Source organism: Pleurodeles waltl, chromosome 2_2 (genome assembly GCF_031143425.1).
Source record: "Pleurodeles waltl isolate 20211129_DDA chromosome 2_2, aPleWal1.hap1.20221129, whole genome shotgun sequence".
Lineage (NCBI taxonomy): Eukaryota > Metazoa > Chordata > Amphibia > Caudata > Salamandridae > Pleurodeles > Pleurodeles waltl.
The window spans coordinates 1072854202-1072878069 of NC_090439.1; the positions used below are offsets into that span (position 1 = coordinate 1072854202).

Sequence of the window (23868 nt, forward strand, 5' to 3'; positions counted from 1 at the left end):
GGAATTTTGGGAAGCAATGAAGAAAAAACAACCATACAGAACTACACCAAATTTGGTAGACAGAGCGTTACTCAGAAAATCAGCTTCTCATTATTTGGTGTAAATCCGTTCAGCTGTTATCGAGAAATTAGAATTCAATTCTATTGATATTTGCACGGTTGGTCATGTGGGACTCCTGCGGTATCGCAAATTAAAAAAAAATAAAAGAACATTCTGATTGGCTGATAGTTCTTTTTTTCCACGTTAGCCCGATTTGGTCCAACAGGACTGGTAGTCGAGCAATCTGATTGGCTGGCCGCAACATGAAGAAAAATTTTGCTGTGCCATTTTAGAAGTCTCTCTTCGTGTCCTGTGTTTACAGTGTTTACAAGAAAATTGTGGTACAAGAAGGCAGGGTAGGGGTACACTTTGTGGGCACAATAAAATAAAATAAAAATATGCTACTGGTTTTGCAATACTCCAGTGGGAACACAGGCTTGTCTGACTCTATTGTGTAAAGTAAGGAAGTCAGTTTTAAACAAAAAAATTAAACTTTCTGACAAATTCTAATGGTTCCAGATAACCCAGAATGCAAGCTAGGGCTAAAAGCTAAATTCCTAATAGGCTGCAGCTTGACTCTTGGCCCTTTCGAAGATAGAGGGCAGATCCTTAAATGCAGAAAGATGACTCATCCGTTTTATTGTATACCTTCTCACTGGAATTCTTTGTTCCTTTTAAGACAGATTATTGAATTCCAGCTTCTCTTGCCCACCCTCTTACTAAGGGAGCAATAATTTCCTAGAAACCTTGCAGTGAAATCCATGAGCAAGATTGTTGGATAGCAGTCAGGGTCAGTCATGTAACCTTTTTTAAACAAAGGCACAGTAACCGGTCTCATCCAAGAGACAGGGAAATATTTGACATCTGCTTTTCCTTGCTTTTCCTTTTTGTCTGCTTCACCATCCAAATCTCTATTTATACACAGTGACAATCCTACAGTGGTGTATCTTTAGTTAGTTTCCATTCCAATCCCAGATCTGGGCTTGTGTCTCTTCAGATCTTAAGTATTAGCCTAGTGGTGGGGGAGTGAGAGATCGATCGCTCCTCTATAGAATAAATTTAATATTTGAACTCCCTGCGTCATCCACGCTTTGATTGCAGAGATTGGGTCTCATTGTGTATCATGGCACCATTCATAAAGAATCCGTAAATGGGAGGCTCTGCAATAAGACAGAATGTCATCTGTTACAACTTCACCTTTGTAAGTGGATTTACAGCAATTTACTTTGGTATTTCTGGGAGGACCCCAATTTCATGGAAAGATTCAGAACTACATGTAACAAAGGTGCACAGTAGCTCTAAAGAAGTTCTGGTGTTGATATGGTAAACTCAGCAGTGCCACAATCTTAAAAATTGCAGCTTAACCCATTAGCGACCATGGTAGTGTCACCCAGAATCTATCTTTCTATCAGATTGTAGCTGGCCTAAGCCCTATGACAGCTCCTCACTGGTATTCTTCCCTTCTCTGTTCTTCTGTCAAACTCTTTATTGGAAGATCGTCAAGAAAGCCTGCCAGTTTGCCTGCAGTCAGCTCATCTGTCTGGGAATATAGGTCAGATTAGTAAATCGTAAATGTCTGTGCTGTCTCAGTCCCCCTGAAAACATAACCTTTGACATTGGACAGTTGTTCTATGGCGTCCTGCCTAGGCATATTTTGGTTCAATCAATGTAATGCCTTATTTGCTGTGTACCCCCACTGATAAATGTGTCTCTGTTGCAAGCCACGCCTTCTTTGTTTTATTCCTCAATGTCTGTTGGAGCACGGTTTTAGTGTGAAGGGTTTTCCGGAGTATGGACCATGAAGGGGAGTATATCTACTGGGATTCAAGTTTGAGTAGTTGAGCTACTAGATCTGTGATTTATAGCGTGGCATTGAATGCTTCCTAGAGCAGCTGGGGGAAGTCACAGATCCCTGTTTGTTAGCAAAGTATGCATCAACAGTGTATCTGTGTGTTTTGCATAGTTAGTCCTGCAACCACCACAAACTCAGTCGCCACCTGATGCAGGCTCTCTTGGGCCAATCCAAAGTGTAAATTCCCCCAGTGAGTGATCTGAGAAGCCTTGTTTTGTTAGGTTTCAAACTCCGGTCACCGCAAGCCTGTTGAAGTTTAGCAATCGGAAATAATCAAGGCTGGAGAACATCCTAAGAGCTCCAGAGTAATAAATGATGTTGCGTTCTTACGGGTGGAAGAATCGCCAGATATCAATCTGCCCCAATGCTCCAAGACATTTTCTCAAGATATCAGGGCTTCTTTGGGGGATTCCAGTTCCTCCCAGTGTATCTCGGGTCTAATCAGTCATTCAGTTTTGAGCTACTCAGTTGAGCCCATGTACTAGTGGTACTTGATCCAGGATTCAACAAAAGTCACTGTATGGGTAGGGGTTCATAAATAATAATTGCTTCCCATATAATAGCCCAGTGATTGTACATATTGGCCACAGTTGTCACACAGTGTTTGTGTGACTTTTAGGGGTAAGTGGCTATGGGAGAGAATGGCTGTCACTCTTGCCCCTGGTGATACCTGGGTGAAACATCTGTGAAAAAACAAAAACAATTTGGCATGAAAAATAATTTTATTACTCCCATGGTGAGTCTCTTGTAGGAAGAATATATCTGAACTAAGGCATTTGGCTGCCTTAAGGACTGCCCCCCTCTTGACGTTTCTAACAAGCCACTTAACTTCCAGTGAGACATGCAACTGCTTTTTTTTACATGGCACTATGCCATGTGTGGGTATAAGAGGGAATCCAAAAATATGTAATGTTGTGTAGAGCACTGTACTGTTGTGATGTGTCATAAGCTGCAAAGGCAGTAAGACAAACCTTTACCTCTCACCTTACATTATGTGAACATGAGGTTTCTGTTGCAGGACTGATCTGAGACTGTCACCAGCAGAGCGGAACCAACATCTTGCCTCTATGTTCCATCCTAACTATCCCCCATATACTCTAAAGAACATCTAAAAGAAAAATACTACCCTTTAACGAGAGTCTATTAACTGAATAACTAGTGAGGCATTGCTGCACACCCTGTACTTGCTTAAAACCAGCCCCTGCATCAAATGTTATATACTAAAGTTTTCTTATTTACAGATATCGATGTTAAATGTTGGCAATATATGAGCAAAGGCTAATTATCTTTAGGCATTGCCCATATTAGTTAACAGAGTAATATCATCTGGTCTGATCCAACTGAATTATCCTGCTGCGTAAGCCTGTGCTGTTCCAGCTGAGATCAAGGCTCGGTGCCCTGAGTTGATTGCATCATTGACCATGATTGGTTTCAGTTGAAGGAGCAAGTATGAGGTTCTTTGACTGTGCTGTGGCAGTGGTAGGTGGATCACTGTCAAAAGTTTGTCTATGCTGTCGGATATCAGGTCTTTCCTCCACCTATTCCCAGACCGCCTCGGGCGTGAAATAGGTAAGTGAATTTTAGTTTAGCTGATTAGAGAAACATATAACGTATGTTCATTTCAGCTTCCTCAAGGGTTTTTGTTGTTGCAGTACAAGCTTACTGTAGTAGGAAAAATCGTGATCTTGTGTGATTCATAAATTCATATGCTTTGGTCATAAGCAACAAGGAGGATCTCATTTCTGTCTCTATAATTAAGGAAACAGGCAATCATGAGGTGGAGGGGGTGCCCGATGGATGTTGCGATGTTGCTGGAAGAGCACTCTGTGTTCCCAAGTAATGTAGCATGTAGAAAATCTCCTCTGAGATGTCACCGTTTGCAGCTGTTGTCTAATAATTTCTCAGTGGAGGCCCCTTCATGTAACAGTAGAAAAATATCCCCGCTGCGCAAAGGACTTGTGGCAATATGAATCCAAGATACTTGAGTCACACTGGCAGTTCGTTGGGATGCTTGGTTAGACTGACAAGGGATTTAGGCTAAAAATGCAAATACACCCAGATATAGAATGGGACAAGGAAGATGTGTCAGGCTTCATGCATAAAATGGTGGTAGATAAGAAACTGATCAGGGAAGTCTGAGCAAGCCTTTTGCAGGAGCCATTTCAAGGGCAGCATGCCAAGCAAACATGCTTCTTTAAACAGAGGCACTACACAAATTGGAAAGGAGGGCCGCCAGGGAAGGGTCCCCAGTGGTCTGTTTTAAGTATGATAAAGACAAATGCACCTGAGAGCCAGAATGTAAATTCAGGCATGCATGATCCACCCATGGAAAGGGGGAGGGGGACACCCAGAGGCAGAAAGCAAGAAATAGAGGGATGACAGAGGAAGAGACAAGAAAGAGAAAACGAACAAGAAGCAACAGAACTGGGGTGGGGGATTTAATAAAATATCTACGTGTCCATGGGACAGGTTACTTCTTAAATCTACTTGTCTGGTAAAAAAAAATGTACTTTTCCCTTTGGTGCCATGTAATGCGGCAACAAATTATGGCAGCAATCTCATTATGTAAGAGGTTTGATAATAGCCTGATTATGTCAAGGCTACTACTATAGTAGGGCTTAAATACTTGTGATTTCAATCCCAACTATAGCAATTTCCTTATTTTGCCACCTTCCCGCAGATCTACATACTGGGGCTGGAGGAAGCAGTAAGCAGTAGTTCCACGGCTGGAATGCCTTTGAGTCTGCAAACCTATTAACTTGCATGTTTTAAGGATTTTCACCAGATCTTCTCTAATCTTTTCCCATAATGAGAAAGGCTGGAAACTTACTCCTGACAGGGGCAGAAGTAGAAGTTCTTCCAGGGTTGGGGAAAAAAGAGGTTGGAGGGAAAGTGAACTTGTAAATGCTCATTAGATTTTCACATGAGCAAATCTATACGTGCATATTTGCTTGTGCTAAAATACAGTTCACAAATACTAAGAGTACGATTTCCTGGTCTACTTCTGTAAGTTCTTATGAATACATAAAAGCCACTAATTCAAATGCATATACCATGGGCACACTTTAGTGACTTCCTTCAATTAAGAATTGGGTCCCTAATTAGGTCTAGCGTTAACAAAGACATTTTGTCCCAGATTCAAGAAAAGTGGTGCGTCACATTGTGAAGCGCCACTTTTCTTGCGCCCCTCTGACTCCACCATGTTTATGCCGTATTTAAGATACGGCGCACCATGGTGGTATTAAGTACAATAGCATCAAAACATTTTATGCTATTGTTGCGCTCTGCAAAGTGCAAGAAGGCCCCTGATTCCAATTGGTACATCCTTTTCAGCAGGCATTAAAAAATATGCTAAAAATGGCACAATTAAATCTTGAAGATTTCATTGCGCCATTTTTACGGGCTTCTTTTTGCTCAAACGCCCCTTTGCATACATGGGGCAACGTTTTGGCAATCTAATGCCACATTAGCGTCCGAAAAATGACGATAATGTGGCGTTAGATGGCGCAATGCCATCCTTAAATTTGTGCCTTTGTTTTTTATTAAACTTCTATTTCTCTATCTGTTGACTGGCTTTACTGCGAGTCATTGCATTCTGCTCTTCCACAAGGAGCATACTGGCACACAAAGTAGTTTTGTTCAGTGCCAGAAACCACTGTGGTAATCAGTGGCGTAACAAAACTGGAGGGGGCCCCTCTGCATGGAGGGCCCCTGCCTCCAGACTCACTTAGGGCAGGTGCTGTGCTGAGGGGGGGCCTTCGAAGGTGGGCTGCAGGGCCTTTGTTACGCCACTGGTGGCAAAGTGTGCTTTTTGAGACCCCAAAAACTTTTTTTTTCTTTTTTCTTTTTTTGCCAGTGTTTGTTACAATTGTAAGGACCTGGCAGCTCCCATAGCAAAAAAGTGTTACAAAAGCCATGTCAAAACAAGACACGCATTGACAAAACCAAAACACACACACAATGTAGGACTGGTTGGCTTTGCCAGTGCTTGCTTATTTTTTTTAAATGTTTTTTTATAATCTTGTTGAAAATGGTTACACTGATTTTCCATTAGGAATATTGTTTGGAAATACGAGCATGCATCAACACTTTTTACTAAATGACGCTTCAAAGAAATAGCACCTAACATTTCATGGTAGCAAAACGTTTTGTTTCCTACTTGCATTTTTTTCTGAACATTGAATTTAGAAACCAAAGAATCATCACACTTGCTTACAAGCGGCTGCAAGCATTTGCATCTAATCAGAGAGCATTCTGGGAGCATTATAATTAGCCTCATATTGTTAAACTTTTCAAACAAATGTGTACACTTTTTTTTTTTTTTTACTGGAACCACTGTGAGTAGTGCAGTGTGACCTTAAACGTTTATTAACAGCACTTACCCTAATAATGAAGGCTTTTAATTAATGAACCATAAATACACGTTCGAATCGCATTATCTTTTGGACACACATTACCTCAGCTGCAGACAATTCCCTTCTCTGTAAACTGGCAGCCAAAGGGTTTGTGTTGCAGGGTGTTGGACCTACTTGTCCCAAGGACAAAATAAACATGAAGACTTGTTGCCCTTGACCACAAACAATATGCCCCGGGCATCGGGCGATAGGAATTCCACAGCCCTGCAGAAGAGGGTGTGGCACAAGGGGCGTGGGGTTTCCAGCTACCTCGCTCCCCCATCAATACCCACAAGATGAGGCAGCTAGTTAACCAAAATAGCAACAAGGCAGACGTGTCTACTGTACTAACAATTTGAAAAGGGTTTGAAAGTCTATTCACGGGCTATATCAGGACAGGAGTCGTGAAAAACTTCTGCTCAGTGCTCCATCACCCCACAATAGTGCATCAAAAGATTCAGAAAGAAAAGGAAGTGAGTAGCGTAGAAGGCCCCTTGGGCTCATGGCATTCACCAGGTTAGGTTATGTCCCCTTTGGGTTGGTATCTCAGAAGGAACCTGGTCAATACAGACTGATGCATTACTTATCCTTCCCTGAAGAGGAGTCACTAGGTGACAGGATCATCCTGAGCGGTAGGGTATGCGTCAGTGGATGATGCAATCGATCTAGTGTGCGCATTCGGGTGGGGTCATTGATGGTAAAGACAGACTTTAAATCCTCTTTCAGGCTTCTGCCTGTGCACCCAGAAAGTTCATACCTCCTGGGCTTTGAATTTGCAGGACAAACATATTTTGACAAGGCCCTTCCCATGGGGTGCTCCAGATAATGCTTGTACTTGAGCAATTCAGTGCATTCCTAGAATGGACACTGCACAAAGAGCAGCAGGAAGGGGATAAGTTCCACTACCTGAATGCTTTCCTTTTTGTGAGTAGAACAGGGGAAGGGCAGGAGGAGAGGGGTTGAGTGGGGCCTGCAACAAAGATTGTTTTTCTGGACATAGGGACTCGATCGATGGCACTTCCCGCATCACCGAAGGCAAGATGCAGGACATAAAAAGAGGGATTAAGGTACTGGTAGACAAAGAGAAGGCCACACTGAGGGAACTGCAAGAGATCATAAGAAAATTGAACTTCAGTGCAATGGTGATTCCCGGCACGGAGAGTTTTTGCAAGGCTCCGCACCCAGTTGACCAAAGGGCTACAAAAGAAACACCATCATACAAGATTGAGTTCTGGTGCAAAGCAGGACCTAAAATCCTTCCTTCTTTGAAGATTTCAGTAGTGTGCTCAAGTGGAGGGAAGGTTGGCTGTCAGATAGGCAGATCGCGCTGTACCTGAATGCTGCAGGCAGTCTGGGGTTTGCGGCAGACCTGGAAGACAGCTGGTGCAGGAAAAAGTGGCCACAAAAGGACTAACCTAACTAATAACATAATATTCATATAGCTATTCCCCACAGCAGTAGCACTGACAATATGGCAAGGGACGCTGAGGGACATGAAGCTGATTCTGTGGCCAGATAACCAGGCGGCAGTGCACGCAATCAACAGTGGGGCAGGCAGGAGTCAGCAGGTGCTGAAGCTCTTAAGGCACATGGTAAAGCTGCAGTTAATGAGCAACCTGTAATTGAGGACAAGGCATGGCCCAGGGGTCAGTAACATTCAAGCAGATTAACTTTGTTGCTTCCAGGTGGACAAATTCAAGAAGCTGGCCCAAGCAGCAGAGCATGCAATGACCCCTTCCCCAGACAAGCTCTGTTCTCTGTCACATGTGACCTGTCCCAGCAAATAGAACAAGCCCTTGCCCTCAGAATAGTGCAGTGGTGCACGACATATGCAAAAGCAGTACAGAGGGTCACCGGGCTAGAATATTTTAAGGACACAGGAAGCCATCCGGGCAGCAGAACAGTTTGTGAAATAGGCACTTGAGCAGAATAAGACAAAATCTTTGGCTCAAGCACACTTGGCAGCAGTGGCATATTTTTCAACACGCAGCACTGGGTAGGGGTCCACTGGCTCACATTAGGTCAGCACAGCATTAAAAGGTTGTCAGCGACTGGAGGGTAAAAGACTAGGTGGAAGGCTGATCATTGAATTGGACACCCTTGTGCATCTGGTAGGGGTCCTGGCTGAAACTTGTGCTGATGCCTACGAAGTTACGCTATTTAAATCGGCATTTACACTAGCATTCTTTGGGGCATTCAGGGTTAGCGAGCTGGTAGCCCCATGGAAACACGAGGCAGGGGGGCCTGCCCCCAGCCTCATATGGCTGGGTACAGGGCTAGTTGAGATACTACTGAGAAGGTCTCTCATCAGGCCAGGGGGACACAGAAAAGGCTACAGTGCCTGTCTGACCAAAACATGCCTGGTTTGCTAGATGCACCACTACTGGGCAATATGCCCAGCAGGGGAAGGCCCCCTTTTTCAGACACAGTGAGGAGTGCTTGAGCAAATTCTGATTGCGTACAGTGCTTAAAGCGTTGGGCATTGCTGCCAGCGGCAAATTTCGGCACAAATTCCTTCCATATTGGAGGCGGCGACAATGGCAGCAATGCTGGGGTTCCCAGTAGAGTGCATCAAAGGGTTGGTCAGGTGGTGCTCCACAGCATACAAGAAGTATGTAAGGATCCCACAAGGAGGATGGCGATAAAGCAACAACACCCTCTCCCCCACCTGTCCATTCCCCACTGCCACCTAATTGCGGCCTTGGCCAACAAACAGAAACAAGCTGATGTTGTTAGTCTTAGCAGGAGCCAAACACACAACAGTTTGGGTCGTCGGATACCTCTTTATTTGGTGGACGTGAGTTGGAGGGGGTGCAGCCAAACTCCCCAAGCCAGGCAAGGCATATCAGATGGTTGGAGTTGCCTGGAATGTACTGGGACCAGGTGGGGGTGATGTTGGAGAAGCTGCACAAGGAACAGGCAGCCGCACCCGTTCTTCTCATCATACATTAAGGGGAAACGACCTAACCCAGTTGAGAAGAAAAGAGTTGCTGGAGCACATCAGGAGCGACCTAACCATGGTTGACAGATTATTTAGGAGCATCAGCCTGATATGGTCAGAAGTTATTCTTAGGTAAAAATGGAGAGTAGCATGGTCCACCGGTGCCCAGGTTAAATCCAGAAAAAATCTCAACGGACAGTTGCCAACTATTACAGAGCAAATGGGTGGGAAACAACTGGCACGGCCTAATCAACTTGAGGCACCCTGAATACTTCAGCAGCAAATGGGGTGCACCTCTGGGTTGCAGGATTGGAGGTCTTCTGGGACACACTATGGGCGGCCATGGAACTGGCAGTTTGCAACTGACAATGAACAACCAAGTGGGTGGAGCTGCCCAAGGACCTAAGCCCACGGGCAATGTGCAATAAAGGAGATAAAAGGAGTGAGCTTAAGGAGGGTTTGAAAGTCCACATCCAACCACGGTGGGGTGGCAGACTAGGCTACTTACTTTGGGATGTCTTACGTCATGGTAAGGTGGTCGGAGATTAGGGGTACGCAGAATACTGCAGTCGAAGCCCTGTCCCGCCGGACGGTGGACCACACCAGGCAGACGCAGGTAGTGAGTTGTGCATGATTTATGACTGTATGACAAGCCAGCAATAATCCTGTCTACTTGGTTTACGGAGTGATTCATGTTGACAGGTTTAGCATTATGGCATGATTTATCCAGAGACTTGAGTTGATGCCAATTACAATGACAACGATTGATTTGACATGCAAGCATACTGAATGAATTGACCCCAAAAAAAGTTTACAAGGGATGCGTGTTGTGAATTCATATGAACAATAAATCTGCAGACAAATGCTTCCAAACACATACAGATGGTGTAGTGCCTCTTTAGAATGTGTGTGACCTCATGCAAGGTTTAGCAGGCCTGACGTAAGGAAGGGGAGTGGAGAGTGGAGAAAGGGTTAGAGGAGGCCCCCAGCATGCCCTTACAGCTCACTGTGTGTTACAGTATCTTAGATAGTCATCGCTGTCTCTCTGGGCAAAGCCCAGAAATGTTCTGGATTGCAGAGTTGTGGTTGCAGACACTTAGTCCACCTGACTGGGCCCCGTTTAGTGTTGTGGGAGGCCCCTTCCAATCCACAAAGGTCCCTTCTCCTCCAGACCCCAATTGCCAGGCAACGGAGGCCTCAAAGACGATTTATTCCTCACGGGCCCAATTCTCAGACTGAGCCTCTGCTATCCACATACCAACCTTCTTTCTCTTTTCTGCTGTGTCACAAATGTTCAGAGTACAGCTGTAAACAAGCATTTGCAATGCAGTGGGTCTTGCAGGTGCTCGATTTAGAGCTATTAGCGTTGTAAACTCCTAACCAGACTTTTCTTGACACATAAAATGAAAAGTAAAACAGTTTCACCTCAACTAGCCAACGGCCGCCATGAGCGTGAAGGAGACTCACAAGGAAACAGAAGTTTGCTCCGAGTCAAACATATTGGCAAAAGTGCAATTATCCATGTAACAGGGTCGTTGTCATGCAAAGCGCTTGACTACTGCCCAGAGAGATCGCGCTGTGTACAAAATAATAAGAAAAAGTAGTCCAGAGGCCATGTGTAAATCACAGAGCCTCGTATGTTTTCAGTAGTTTGCCGGTGCTCTTGAGGAGGGATAAACACCCGAAAAGGAATGACGTATCCATGCCTTTCACTAATGAAATCAAGCGAATATTAAAAGGCAAGCCCAAGAACTAACCAAACTGATGGGCGTGGTTAAAAGCCCACAGAGAGATTATAACAGGGCCAAGAGCACTGGCGAGCTCTACCCTAAAAATGGAGAATCTTCTGTCAATCAAGGGAAGAGAGAGAGAGAGAGAGACTGACTCTGCAATGCCGAGGGCATATGCTGCTTGTTAAAAAAAAAGAAAAAGAAAAAAAGATTATTTTAGGAGCCATTTGTTAAGTAAAATAAGCTTATTTTAGGAGCCTAGAAGGACAGCACTGGAATAATGCCAAAACAAATGTCCACAACATGGGAGGAGATAGGAGGAACGGAATGCTGCAATAAAACTGCAAGTAGCTGCCAGCCTAAAACATGCAAATAGTGAAAGGAGACCACCAAAGAAATGGAAAAAAATGTCTGTCACAGCAACAGATAGAGAAAACAAAGTGAAACTATACAGTAATTGGTCCCTGCTCTGATACAGAAAAAGGAGGGAGAAAAAGGCAGGATTGATCACTATCGAGCAATGAAATTGCTTTAACACTCAGTATAAGTATACTTAAGTATTCACCACGTCGAACGCTAACGCTCGACCGAAAAAGGATGGAGCAGGCTTAATCAACATGGCGCATGATAGAGCTCACTCACCCCTCTCTGCTACTTTCAGTCCTTCCATGTTTCTTTGTGACAGAAGATTATGAGGTAGATGAACTGCGACTTCACTGTTTAAGGTAGTGTGGTCAAGGATGTTTAGTTGAGAAGTGTAACTACTGATTCATAAAAGTAAAGATGGGATTGTGTGAGAAAGTAGCCTCTTTCTAGCCTTGTTACCCCCACTTTTGGCCTGTTTGTGAGTGTATGTCAGGGTGTTTTCACTGTCTCACTGGGATCCTGCTAGCCAGGGCCCGGTGCTCATAGTGAAAACCCTATGTTTTCAGTATGTTTGTTATGTGTCACTTGGACCCTGCTAGCCAGGACCCCAGTGCTCATAAGTTTGTGACCTATATGTATGTGTTCCCTGTGTGGTGCCTAACTGTCTCACTGAGGCTCTGCTAACCAGAACCTCAGTGGTTATGCTCTCTCTGTACAAATTGTCACTAACAGGCTAGTGACCAATTTCACCAATTTACATTGGCATACTGGAACACCCTTATAATTCCCTAGTATATGGTACTGAGGTACCCAGGGTATTGGGGTTCCAGGAGATCCCTATGGGCTGCAGCATTTCTTTTGCCACCCATAGGGAGCTCTGACAATTCTTACACAGGCCTGCCACTGCAGCCTGAGTGAAATAACATCCACGTTATTTCACAGCCATTTACCACTGCACTTAAGTAACTTATAAGTCACCTATATGTCTAACCATTACCTGGTAAAGGTTGGGTGCTAAGTTACTTAGTGTGTGGGCACCCTGGCACTAGCCAAGGTGCCCCCACATTGTTCAGGGCCAATTCCCCAGACTTTGTGAGTGCGGGACACCATTACACGCGTGCACTATACATAGGTCACTACCTATGTATAGCTTCACAATGGTAACTCCGAATATGGCCATGTAACATGTCTAAGATCATGGAATTGCCACACCAATGCCGTCCTGGTATTGGGGAGACAATCCCATGATTCCCCGGGTCTCTAGCACAGACCCGGGTACTGCCAAACTACCTTTCCTGGGGTTTCACTGCAGCTGCTGCTGCTGCCAACCCCTCAGACAGGTTTCTGCCCTCCTGGGGTCCAGCCAGGCTTGGCCCAGGAAGGCAGAACAAAGGACTTCCTCAGAGAGAGGGTGCCACACCCTCTCCCTTTGGAATAAGGTGTCAGGGCTGGGGAGGTACCAGGGAGGCCCCCAGAGGCCCCCAGCCTCTGGAAATGCTTTGATGGGCACAGACGGTGCCCATCTCTGCATAAGCCAGTCTACACCGGTTCAGGGATCCCTCAGCCCTGCTCTGGCGCGAAACTGGACAAAGGAAAGGGGAGTGACCACTCCCCTGGGAGGTGCCCAGAGCTCCTCCAATGTGCTCCAGACCTCTGCCATCTTGGAAACAGAGGTGCTGCTGGCACACTGGACTGCTCTGAGTGGCCAGGGCCAGCAGGTGACGTCAGAGACTCCTTCTGATAGGCTCCTTCAGGTGTTGCTAGCCTATCCTCTCTCCTAGTTAACCAAACCTCCTTTTCTGGCTATTTAGGGTCTCTGCTTTGGGGAATTCTTTAGATAACGAATGCAAGAGCTCATCAGAGTTCCTCTGCATCTCTCTCTTCACCTTCTGCCAAGGAATCGACTGCTGACCGTGCTGGAAGCCTGCAAAACTGCAACAAAGTAGCAAAGACGACTACTGTGACATTGTAACGCTGATCCTGCCGCCTTCTCGACTGTTTTCCTGGTGGTGCATGCTGTGGGGGTAGTCTGCCTCCTCTCTGCATTAGAAGCTCAGAAGAAATCTCCCGTGGGTCGACGGAATCTTCCCCCTGCAACCGCAGGCACCAAAGAACTGCATCACCGGTCCTCTGGGTCTCCTCTCAGCACGACGAGCGAGGTCCCTTGAACTCAGCAACTCTGTCCAAGTGACTCCCACAGTCCAGTGACTCTACAGTCCAAGTTTGGTGGAGGTAAGTCCTTGCCTCCCCACGCCAGACTGCATTGCTGGGAACCGCGTGTTTTGCAGCTACTCCGGCTCCTGTGCACTCACTGAGGATTTCCTTCGTGCACAGCCAAGCCTGGGTCCCCGGCACTCTAACCTGCATTGCACGACCTCCTGAGTTGTCCTCCGGCGGCGTGGGACTCTCTTGTGCAACTTCGGGTGAGCACCGATTCACTCCACTTTGTAGTGCCTGTTCCGGCACTTCTGCGGGTGCTGCTTGCTTCTGAGTGGGCTCCTTCTCTTGCTGGACGCCCCCTCTGTCCCCTCACGCAATTGGTGACATCCTGGTCCCTCCTGGGCCACAGCAGCATCCAAAAACCCTAACCGCGACCCTTGCAGCTAGCAAGGGTTGTTTACTGTCTTTCTGCGGGAAAACACTTCTGCACGACTCTTCACGACGTGGGACATCCATCCTCCAAAGGGGAAGTTTCTAGCCCTTGTCGTTCGTGCAGAATCCTCAGCTTCTACCATCCGGTGGCAGCTTCTTTGCATCCACAGCTGGCATTTCCTGGGCATCTGCCCACTCCCGACTTGATCGTGACTTTTGGACTTGGTCCCCTTGTTCCACAGGTACTCTCGTCTGGAAATCCATCATTGTTGCATTGCTGGTGTTGGTCTTATCTTCAGAATTCCCCTATCACGACTTCTGTGCTCTTTGGGGAACTTAGGTGCACTTTGCACCCACTTTTCAGGGTTTTGGGGTGGGCTATTTTTCTAACCCTCACTGTTTTCTTACAGTCCCAGCGACCCTCTACGAGGTCACATAGGTTTGGGGTCCATTCGTGGTTCGCATTCCACTTCTAGAGTATATGGTTTGTGTTGCCCCTATCCCTATGTGCCCCCATTGCATTCTATTGTGACTATACATTGTTTGCACTGTTTTCTATTGCTATTACTGCATATTTTGGTATTGTGTACATATATCTTGTGTATATTTGCTATCCTCATACTGAGGGTACTCACTGAGATACTTTTGGCATATTGTCATAAAAATAAAGTACCTTTATTTTTAGTATATCTGTGTATTGTGTTTTCTTATGATATTGTGCATATGACACTAGTGGTACTGTAGGAGCTTCACTCGTCTCCTAGTTCAGCCTAAGCTGCTCTGCTAAGCTACCTTTTCTATCAGCCTAAGCTGCTAGACACCCCTCTACACTAATAAGGGATAACTGGGCCTGGTGCAAGGTGCAAGTACCCCTTGGTACTCACTACAAGCCAGTCCAGCCTCCTACAGATTGCCACTGAAAGCTCGAGCCTTAAGCCTCGTCTGGCTCAGCTCAAGTTTGTGTTGAAACCTCGAGCCCATAACAAATCAAGCTTTCGTGTGACTTAAGTCTGCCTCCTTCCATCTACCCAGGATCTGGCGTTAGTCGGAGCTGCTGACTGTGCAACTGGGGAATCACTTGAGTCTCAACAGCGTGATGGATATCCTGACGGATATTTGGTCTGACATTTTACGATCCTATTATGGCCTATGGAGATCATAATACGGCAGATGCGATATCCTCACATTTGTGAAGGAGTATCCTGTCAGCTAAACTTCGATTTGGGCCCTTGATCTCCCTGTGCCTATAAATAATGAATGTGACCAAGTGTAATGTACTGGTGCTCCAAGCGCTCAATCTTGGAGTTTGTGCAATATTAAACAACTGCACTGACAAGTAAAAAGAAAGCCTTAACATAAGGAAAGACAATAAATAGATGTTTACTGGCTGATTTGTCCAACGTGAAATCAGAAAACCTGGATAAATTAAGAGTTCCTCAGTTAAATTGTGTGATCTTAGGCAAATATTTTTTCACCAAAACTTTTTTTTCTTCATTACCGTGTATGAAAGCACTTTTGAATATGAGGAACCCCTTATGTATTAAATATATATTCCTGTTGGCAATCGCAATTCTGTAGTTTTGGTTAAGCTTTAATTTCCATTGAAAATAATTGTTTTGATTTGCCTAATATTTTCGGTACCATTTAGATTTTTAAAATATATATATTTTTTAACCTTTTAAAATGTCAAATCCTGGGGAATCTTTTTTAGAAAATTTCATCATGCAACTATGCAGTCAGACTGTGTGCAGTGGAACTGTAGATCCACTGGTTGGTGCAATTTGTACAGAGGCTTCTCTCTATGGCTAAAGGCAGTGCACAGCTTCTTCAGGTCCATAGGTGGCAGTGCAGGGCTTGGCTGCTCGTACTTACCACAGCCAGCTGCATGGTGCAGAAGGTCTTGTCACTGGCTCAGTGTTATAAAGGCTGGGCATTGCCTATACCCAGAGCCCACTGCACATGGCTAAATGCAAGGGAGGATCACCAAGCACTCCTTTTTATCTCTTTTCTCTCACAGGTGTTGTGGCAGTAGGCTGGTATGTCCAGAATGACTGCCACATAATGACCTCCATTATTCTATAGCACAGTTGCTGTCAAGAAGACTGTAGCACTTCATTCTCACGGTGAATCTCTGACTCTATCTTCTCTCCATGAGTATCTCGCACACTGAAGCCAAAGGGTTGCTTTCTAATAATTATTTTATTTCATTGCACATTACTCTTGATTGTCTAGGAGATTGTATTCTGATCTGCAATAACTGAATTACTTGTTTTGAATACTCCTCAACAGATGTGAGGTTGTGTTTGTGTTTTTTCTATAATTGTGTGAAAGTGCTATTTAGAAAAATAACTTTCAGTGATCTATGTCTTTTACTCTTATAGCGAAGTGCAAACCTGCAGCTTTGATGGAACTGTTATTACCTGGGAGACTAGCAGCTTAATAATTCGGCGCACATTTCAGGTAGAATGTCGAGAACTTAAGTCTGCGAAGCTCATCGATGGCTTTTTTTGGTTCTGTAAGTAAACACATTTTATAAGGCACCTTAACGAATTTGAATAATTGCTATCATTTTCAGTTGTTTTCTTTCACAATTAATATATTGAGATTTAGGAGTGTGAAGAAAGAACAAATGGTGTGTGTTAACCATTCATTTAGGGACACTAAATATCTTGCAAAATAAATGTATCATATATATATATGTTCGATGGCATCTGTAGCTGCAGATACACATGCTGTGCATTCTTCTGCCATCTAGTGTTGGGCTCGGAGTGTTACAAGTTGTTTTTCTTCGAAGAAGTGTTTTCGAGTCACTGGATCGAGTGACACCTCCTCTTCGGCTCCATTGCGCATGGGCATCGACTCCATGTTAGATTGTTTTCTTTCCGCCTTCAGGTTTGGACGTGTTTCCTTTCGCTCCGATAGTTCGATTTGGAAAACCTTGAAAACGCTTCATTTCTCGTCAGTATTGTTTCGATCGCGTTACACCTTCTATCAACACTTCGGTGCCGTTGGAACAAACATCTCTACTCGCCTTTCGGGGCACCCACGCCCAACTCGGGCCTGGTTGGGCAGACCTCGTGGAAGCCTCATGGATCGGGCTCCATTCCGATTCTGTCCTCTGTGCCACGCTAAATTCCCTTATACAGACCAACACCTAGTCTGTAATCTCTGCCTTTCCCCAGACCATCGAGAAGAAAATTGCGAGATCCTTCCGGTCAAAAAAGACCTTTCAGGACAGAAGAGCACGGAGGCTCGAGATGGCGTCAAAAAGTTCTGACCATCTCGACATCGAAGAGGAAGATATCATGCAGACCGCAGTCTCCGTTTGAGGATCTGACTCCTACCAGGATTCCGAGGAGGACAGAGCGGTCACGGTAGGACAGCACGCGAGTACGCCTGCCCCTGTACCATCTAAGCCAAAACATAAGGCTTTGGGGACGGCACTGCTGGAAGGCCATGGCTCGACCTGAAAGAAGACGCTCGTTGACCAACCCTCCAGTTCGGCACCGAAAAAGGCCACTCCTCCAAAGCCATCGGAGTCGAGCCGAAGCTCTGTCTCCGAACCGAGCAAACACCGCTCTTCCGAGTCCAAATCTCGAAAATCTTGTTAGGAGCCGAGACCATCCTCAACCCCATCTTTTTCGACAGCGAAAAACCCAGCTTCGGAGAAGAAAAGACCTGGTTATACTGAGGAGCATGGACTTTCACAAACACTTAGAGAAAGCCATAAAAATACTGAGGAGGACTCACAAATACAACTAATCATGGAAGTAATGAATGAAAGGCAAGCCAGGATTGATATCCATAAAGAAACTGGCAGAATTTTAACTGCACCTCCTCCAAAACCAAAGAGGAAATTAGCCTTTCAGGAGGAATCGGACACTACACAACCTCCAGCTAAGGTGCCAAAAACAAAGGAGAGACCTACACCTCCTCAATTTTCTCCTCCTCACTCTCCACACCTACATATCTCTCCTCCTACCAGCCCTACACCTATGCAGTCACCATCACATTCATTTGATTTGCAGCAGGACAATGTGGATCCATGGGATCTTTATGATCCAGACCCCATTCCGGACAATAACCCAGATTGCTATCCCTCTAAGCCTTCATCACCAGATAATAGTACAGGCTACAATCAAGTGATAGCTAGGGCGGCAGCATACCATAATGTCACCATGAACACTGAACCATTAGAGGACAATTTTTTGTTTAATACACTCTCCTCCACGCATACAACATATCAGTCGCTCCCTATGCTCCCCGGCATGCTAAAACATGCTGATCAAATATTTAGCGAGCCCATAAAAGCAAGGATAATTACTCCTAGAGTAGAAAAGAAATGTAAGCCACCTCCTTCCGATCCTGTCTATATTACTCAGCAACTACCTCCAGACTCAGTATTGGTAAGCGCTGCCAGGAAAAGGGCAAACTCGCAGTCGTCAGGTGATGCACCCCCACCAGATAAAGAGAGTGGGAAGTTTGATGCTGCAGGGTGGCATCTCAGGCAGCCAACCAATGGAGAATAGCCAACTCACAGGCGTTGTTGGCTAGGTATGACAGGGCCCATTGGGACGAGATGAAAGATATAATTCAGCATCTCCCCAACGAACAGCAAAAGAGGGCACAGCAGATAGTGGAGGAAAGGCAAGCCATCACCAACAATCAGATTAGGTCTGCCCTAGACTCAGCCGATACAGCGGCCAGAAGCATCAACACTGCTGTAACCATAAGGAGACATGCATGGCTTAGGTCCTCAGGATTCAAACCTGAAATCCAACAGGCATTGTTGAATATGCCATTCAACAAGAAACAGCTTTTCGGCCCAGTGGTCAACACTGCTATAGATAAAATGCATAAGGATTCAGACACCGCAAAAGCCATGGGTGCACTATACACCACACAATACAGGGGATCCTTACGCAAACCCCAGTTTAGAGGTGGATTTAGGGCTCAAACTGCAGATGCATCCACATCACAGCCAAAGCCGGCCTACCAACCTCAATACCAACGTGGTGGCTTTAGAAGCACATATAGAGGCCAGTACCCCAGAGGCAGGGGAAAATATCAAACACCTAAACAAGCCTCACAACAAAGTAAACAGTGACTTGTGCCATTCCTTTCCAATCCACACCTCCCCTGTGGGAGGAATACTGCAAAAGTTCCACAACAATTGGATAAACATTACCACAGACAACTGGGTATTATCAATTATCCGCAACAGCTATTGCCTACAATTGATACAAACTCCACCAAACATTCCACTGATACGGTCTGTGGATAGTTTGTGTGGTTTTACTCTGTTACAGAAAGAAGTAAAATCTCTTTTACTCAAATAAGCAATAGAAGCCGTGCCACAAAATCAAGTAGGGACGAGAGTTTACTCACTGTATTTCCTCATTCCCAAAAAGGATGGCACCCTAAGGCCAATATTAGATCTCAGGACCCTCAATCTTTACATCCTGTCAGAACACTTTCACATGGTAACTCTACAGGATGTTATCCCACTACTTCAAAAACACTATTTCATGGCAACATTAGACCTCAAGATGTGTATTTTCATATACCCATCCATCCGGCGCAAAGAAACTCTCAGGTTTGTCATTCAAGGAAAGCACTATCAGTTCAAGGTTTTACCCTTTGGAATAACAACAGCTCCAAGGGTATTCACAAAGTGCCTAGGGGTAGTCGCAGCCTACCTAAGATGACAACACATACATGTCTTTCCATATCTAGACGATTGGCTGATAAAATCAAACAGTCATATGCAGTGTCAAAACCATGCACATTATGTAATACAAACCCTGCAAACGCTAGGGTTCTCAATAAATTACCAAAAGTCACAACTACAGTCTGCGCAAATACAACAGTATTTAGGGGCAATACTAAATACGCAAAAAGCGCTTGCAAGTCCAAATATGCAGAGAATACAAGCATTCCAGAATATAATTGCACAAATACCGACAGGTCAACAGTACACTGTCAAATTTGTCATGAAAATATTGGGGATGATGGCATCATGTATTGCAATTGTTCCACATGCAAGACTAAACATGCGGCCCTTGCAACAGTGCCTTGCACAACAATGGTCACAAGCACAGGGTCAACTTCAGGATCTAGTGTTGATAGACCGCCAAACATACATGTCCCTTCAGTGGTGGAATTCCACAAATCTAAACAAAGGGCGTCCTTTTCAAGACCCCGAGGCACAGTGCCTCATACCATAATTACCCACAGATGCATCAATGATTGGCTGGGGAGCTCACCTCAACAATCCCAACATCCAAGGACAATGGGATGCCCAACACAAACAGATACACATAAATCACTTAGAGTTGTTAGCTGTCTTCCTAGCACTCAAAGCTTTTCAGCCTCTCCTCATTTACAAGAATGTCCTGATCAAAACAGACAACATGAACACCATGTGTTACCTAAAGAAACAGGGAGGGACACATTTGTCCTAACTCTCCCTCCTAACTCAAAAGATTTGGAAATGGGCAATATACAACCAAATTCACCTGTTAGCACAATACATTCCAGGGATACACAACCAATTAGCAGATGTTCTCAGCAGAAATCATCAACAGACACACGAATGGGAGATTCATCCTCAAGTACTTCAAAAATACTTTCAAAAGTGGGGAACACCAAACATAGATCTGTTCGCAACAAGCGAAAACACAAAATGCCAAAACTTCACATCCAGATATCCACATCCCCTATCCAAGGTCAATGCTCTTTGGATCAATTGGTCAGGGATATTTGCTTACGCTTTTCCCCCCTCTCCACCCCTTGCGTTTCTAGTCAACATGTTGCGTCAAACTTCACTCAACATGATACTCATAGTACCAATGTGGGCACGTCAACCGTGGTACAGAACATTATTAGATCTCTCAGTAGTATCACACTCAACTCCCAGCCACACCAGATCTGTTGACACAAAACAGAAGTCAAATCAGACACCCAAATCCCAAAACACTCAATCTAGCAATTTGGCTCCTGAGGTCATAGAGTTTGGATATTTACAACTACCATCTGAATGTATGGAAGTTATTAAGCAAGAAAGAAAACCCACTACTAGACAGTGCTACGCAAACAAATGGAAAAGATTTGTATATTACTGTCAATCTGAAAATATTGACCCTCTTACAGCATCAATACAGGACATCATATGTTATTTACTTCATTTACAAAAAGCAAATTTAGCATTCTCTTCCATAGAAATTCATCTTACTGCAATTTCAGCATATTTACAAAATAAACAACATAGCTCTTTATTTAGAGTTCCTGTCATTAAAGCTTTCATGGAAGGTTTAAAACACATCATTCCACCCAGAACACTACCAGTTTCTTCTTGGAATTTAAATATAGTTCTTACACGACTTATGGGACCACCATTTGAGCCTATGCACTCTTGCCAAATGCAATTTCTCACATGGAAAGTTGCCTTCCTAGTGGCAATTACTTCTTTGAGAAGAGTAAGTGAAATATAAGCCTTTACTCTTGAAGAACCGTTCTTCCAAGTACACAAGCATACAGTTGTACTAAGAACACACCCAACATTTTTACCAAAAGTGGTATCACCATTTCATATAAATCAAACTGAGGAACTGCCAGTATTCTTCCCACGGCCAGATTCTATAGCAGAGCTATAAAGAGCTCTCAAGGGGTTCTCAAAAGAGCTTTAATGTACTTTATAGATAGAACTAAACCGTTCAGAAAAACTAAACAACTATTTGTCGCTTTCCAAAAATTCCATATCAGAACAAGGTTTAGCACAATGGATTGTAAGATGCATCCAAACATGCTATATTAAAGCAAAAAGACAACTTCTAGTTACTCCTAAAGCACATTCTAGAAGGACAAAATGTGCCACAATGGCTTTTTTAGGGAATATACCAATGGCTGAAATATGTAAAGCTTGCCACTTGGTCAATACCACAAGCATTATTTCAAACAACTTCAACACCTACAGGCTGACCACCGCTCTTTTATGGGAGGACAAATTGATTTGTAGTCAATGCACAGCATGTGTATCTGCAGCTACACATGCCATCGAACGGAAAATGTCACTTACCCAGTGTACATCTGTTTGTGGCAAGTTCTGCTGCAGATTCACATGCACCCTTCCACCTCCCCAGAAGCCTGTAGTCGTTTAAGTTACAACATTTGTACATATGTATATACATTTACATTAGCATGGATCTCTTTTACTCTGTACCTATATACTCTATCACTCCTTTCTTTACCCTCTGCGGGAAATCTAACAATGGAGTCGATGCCCATGCGCAATGGAACTGAAGAGGAGTCGCCACTCGATCCTTGACTTGAAAACACTTCTTCGAAGAAAAACAACTTGTAACACTCCGAGCCCAACACTAGATGGCAGGATAATGCACAGCATGTGACCTTACAGGGATGTTATAGTTAGGGCATATAATTTAAAACAATTCTCAAGCCCCCACCATCCACAGTTTTCTCATCAATATTGTTACAGCAAATGCTACAGTGATATCAGTGAAGTTATAAAAGTGCTGTAATATCTGGGGAAATTAGCAGTGCATAGCGAGGGCATGAGTTAGTTACTTGAAATAACTATAACTGCTAAATTTCTTCTGTGGTTTTGTATGTTTGAAATGTGAGCCTAGCTATAATGTCTCTGTAACCTTTGTTTTTTTTTAGTGAATTCTACTTCCTAAAAAAAGTCCCTGTAATATAAGCTTTTTTTTTTTAAACGTTAAGTAAAATGCTGATCACATTGCACGTTGTTGGGGGAGTGGAGTGGGGGTGGATTTGGGTGCAGGGCCTGGAATGCAATTGTGCTCCTGCCCCCTCCTTGCCATTCGTTATCCAAGTCCATGCTTCCCCTGCTTCCTCATTACAGCTCTGTGGCAGTTGTTCTGCCTCTCCCCTTCCCGTCTGCCCTAAACAGCCTGTTGCCCCATCCACCTGCACCTTGCCCTCTGTTGTCAGAGTCCATGCACCAGCCCCCTCCCTCCTGTCCTCCATAGTCCGATGTGCTGCAACTGCCTTCCATTTAGCTTGATGTCCCTGCCCACTCCTGCCGTCCTTTTCCCAATTCCATGCCCCATCATTGCCCTTCTGATTAGCCTCTGTGCTTAACGTGCTGCCCCTATCCTTCTTCCCCTTGCCCTGAGGTGTCTGTGTGCTTGCCCCTGCTCTCTCCTTTTTGTTTATCATGTCCCAGGGACCTGCCACTGCCCCTCCTATCTACTGAGTGTCCTGTTGAGCGGTCACTGCCCCTCCTGCCTGCCTAGCATTGTTAGATGACTGCTGCTTGTTCCTGCCACATCCACCGCCTCTCTGATTTCCATTCCCCTATCTCCTCCCTCCTGTCCTCCATGGTACATTTTGCTGCCTCTCCCTTCTGCCCTCCATGGTCTGTTGTGCTGCAACTGCTCCTCCTGCCTACCTAACACGGTCTGTTGTGAAGCTCCTTGCCTGCCTTCTTTTGCCTGTGTCCATCCCCTACCCCTCCCTTCTGTCCTCCAAGGGCCTTTTGTGTATCTCCTTGCCCCCTCCTTCTTGCCCACCATGGCCATTGTGTTGCTACCAGCCCTCGCACTTGCCATGCCTGCCCTTCTGTGCTGCCATTGCCCCTCCCACCTGCCCTGTGTGGTCAGTTTGCTGCCTCTGACTCCCCCCCCTAACCTTCCCTCTTTTTTCTGTGTGTATGCCATTATAGTTTTACTATTGCCCTCTATGGTGGGTTGTGTTTCTAGTGCCCATCCTGGCTGTCCTCCGTGGTCAGCTTGCTGCTCCAGCCCTACCCCTTGCCCCCTGCCCTCCTGTTACCATGTGCAGACCGATATTCCCTCCCTCCTGCCTTGTCCGGCCCATTGTCGTTCCCCTGCCTGCTCCCTCCTCCCCTTCATTGTCTGTTATGCTGCAGCTATCCCGCATGTCTGTCTCGTATGGTCAGCTTCCTGCCTT

At 45.0% G+C, this 23868-nt stretch overlaps 1 protein-coding gene across 1 annotated transcript in view; it reads left to right on the top strand.

Moving 5' to 3' along the window:
• The window catches only part of DENND3 (DENN domain containing 3), a 372298-nt gene that overhangs the window by 311112 nt on the left and 37318 nt on the right, over positions 1-23868 (top strand). The window contains exon 20 of the mRNA XM_069220830.1: positions 16296-16429. Coding sequence (XP_069076931.1) covers positions 16296-16429 — 134 coding nt within the window. The remainder of the gene's footprint in view (positions 1-16295; positions 16430-23868) is intronic.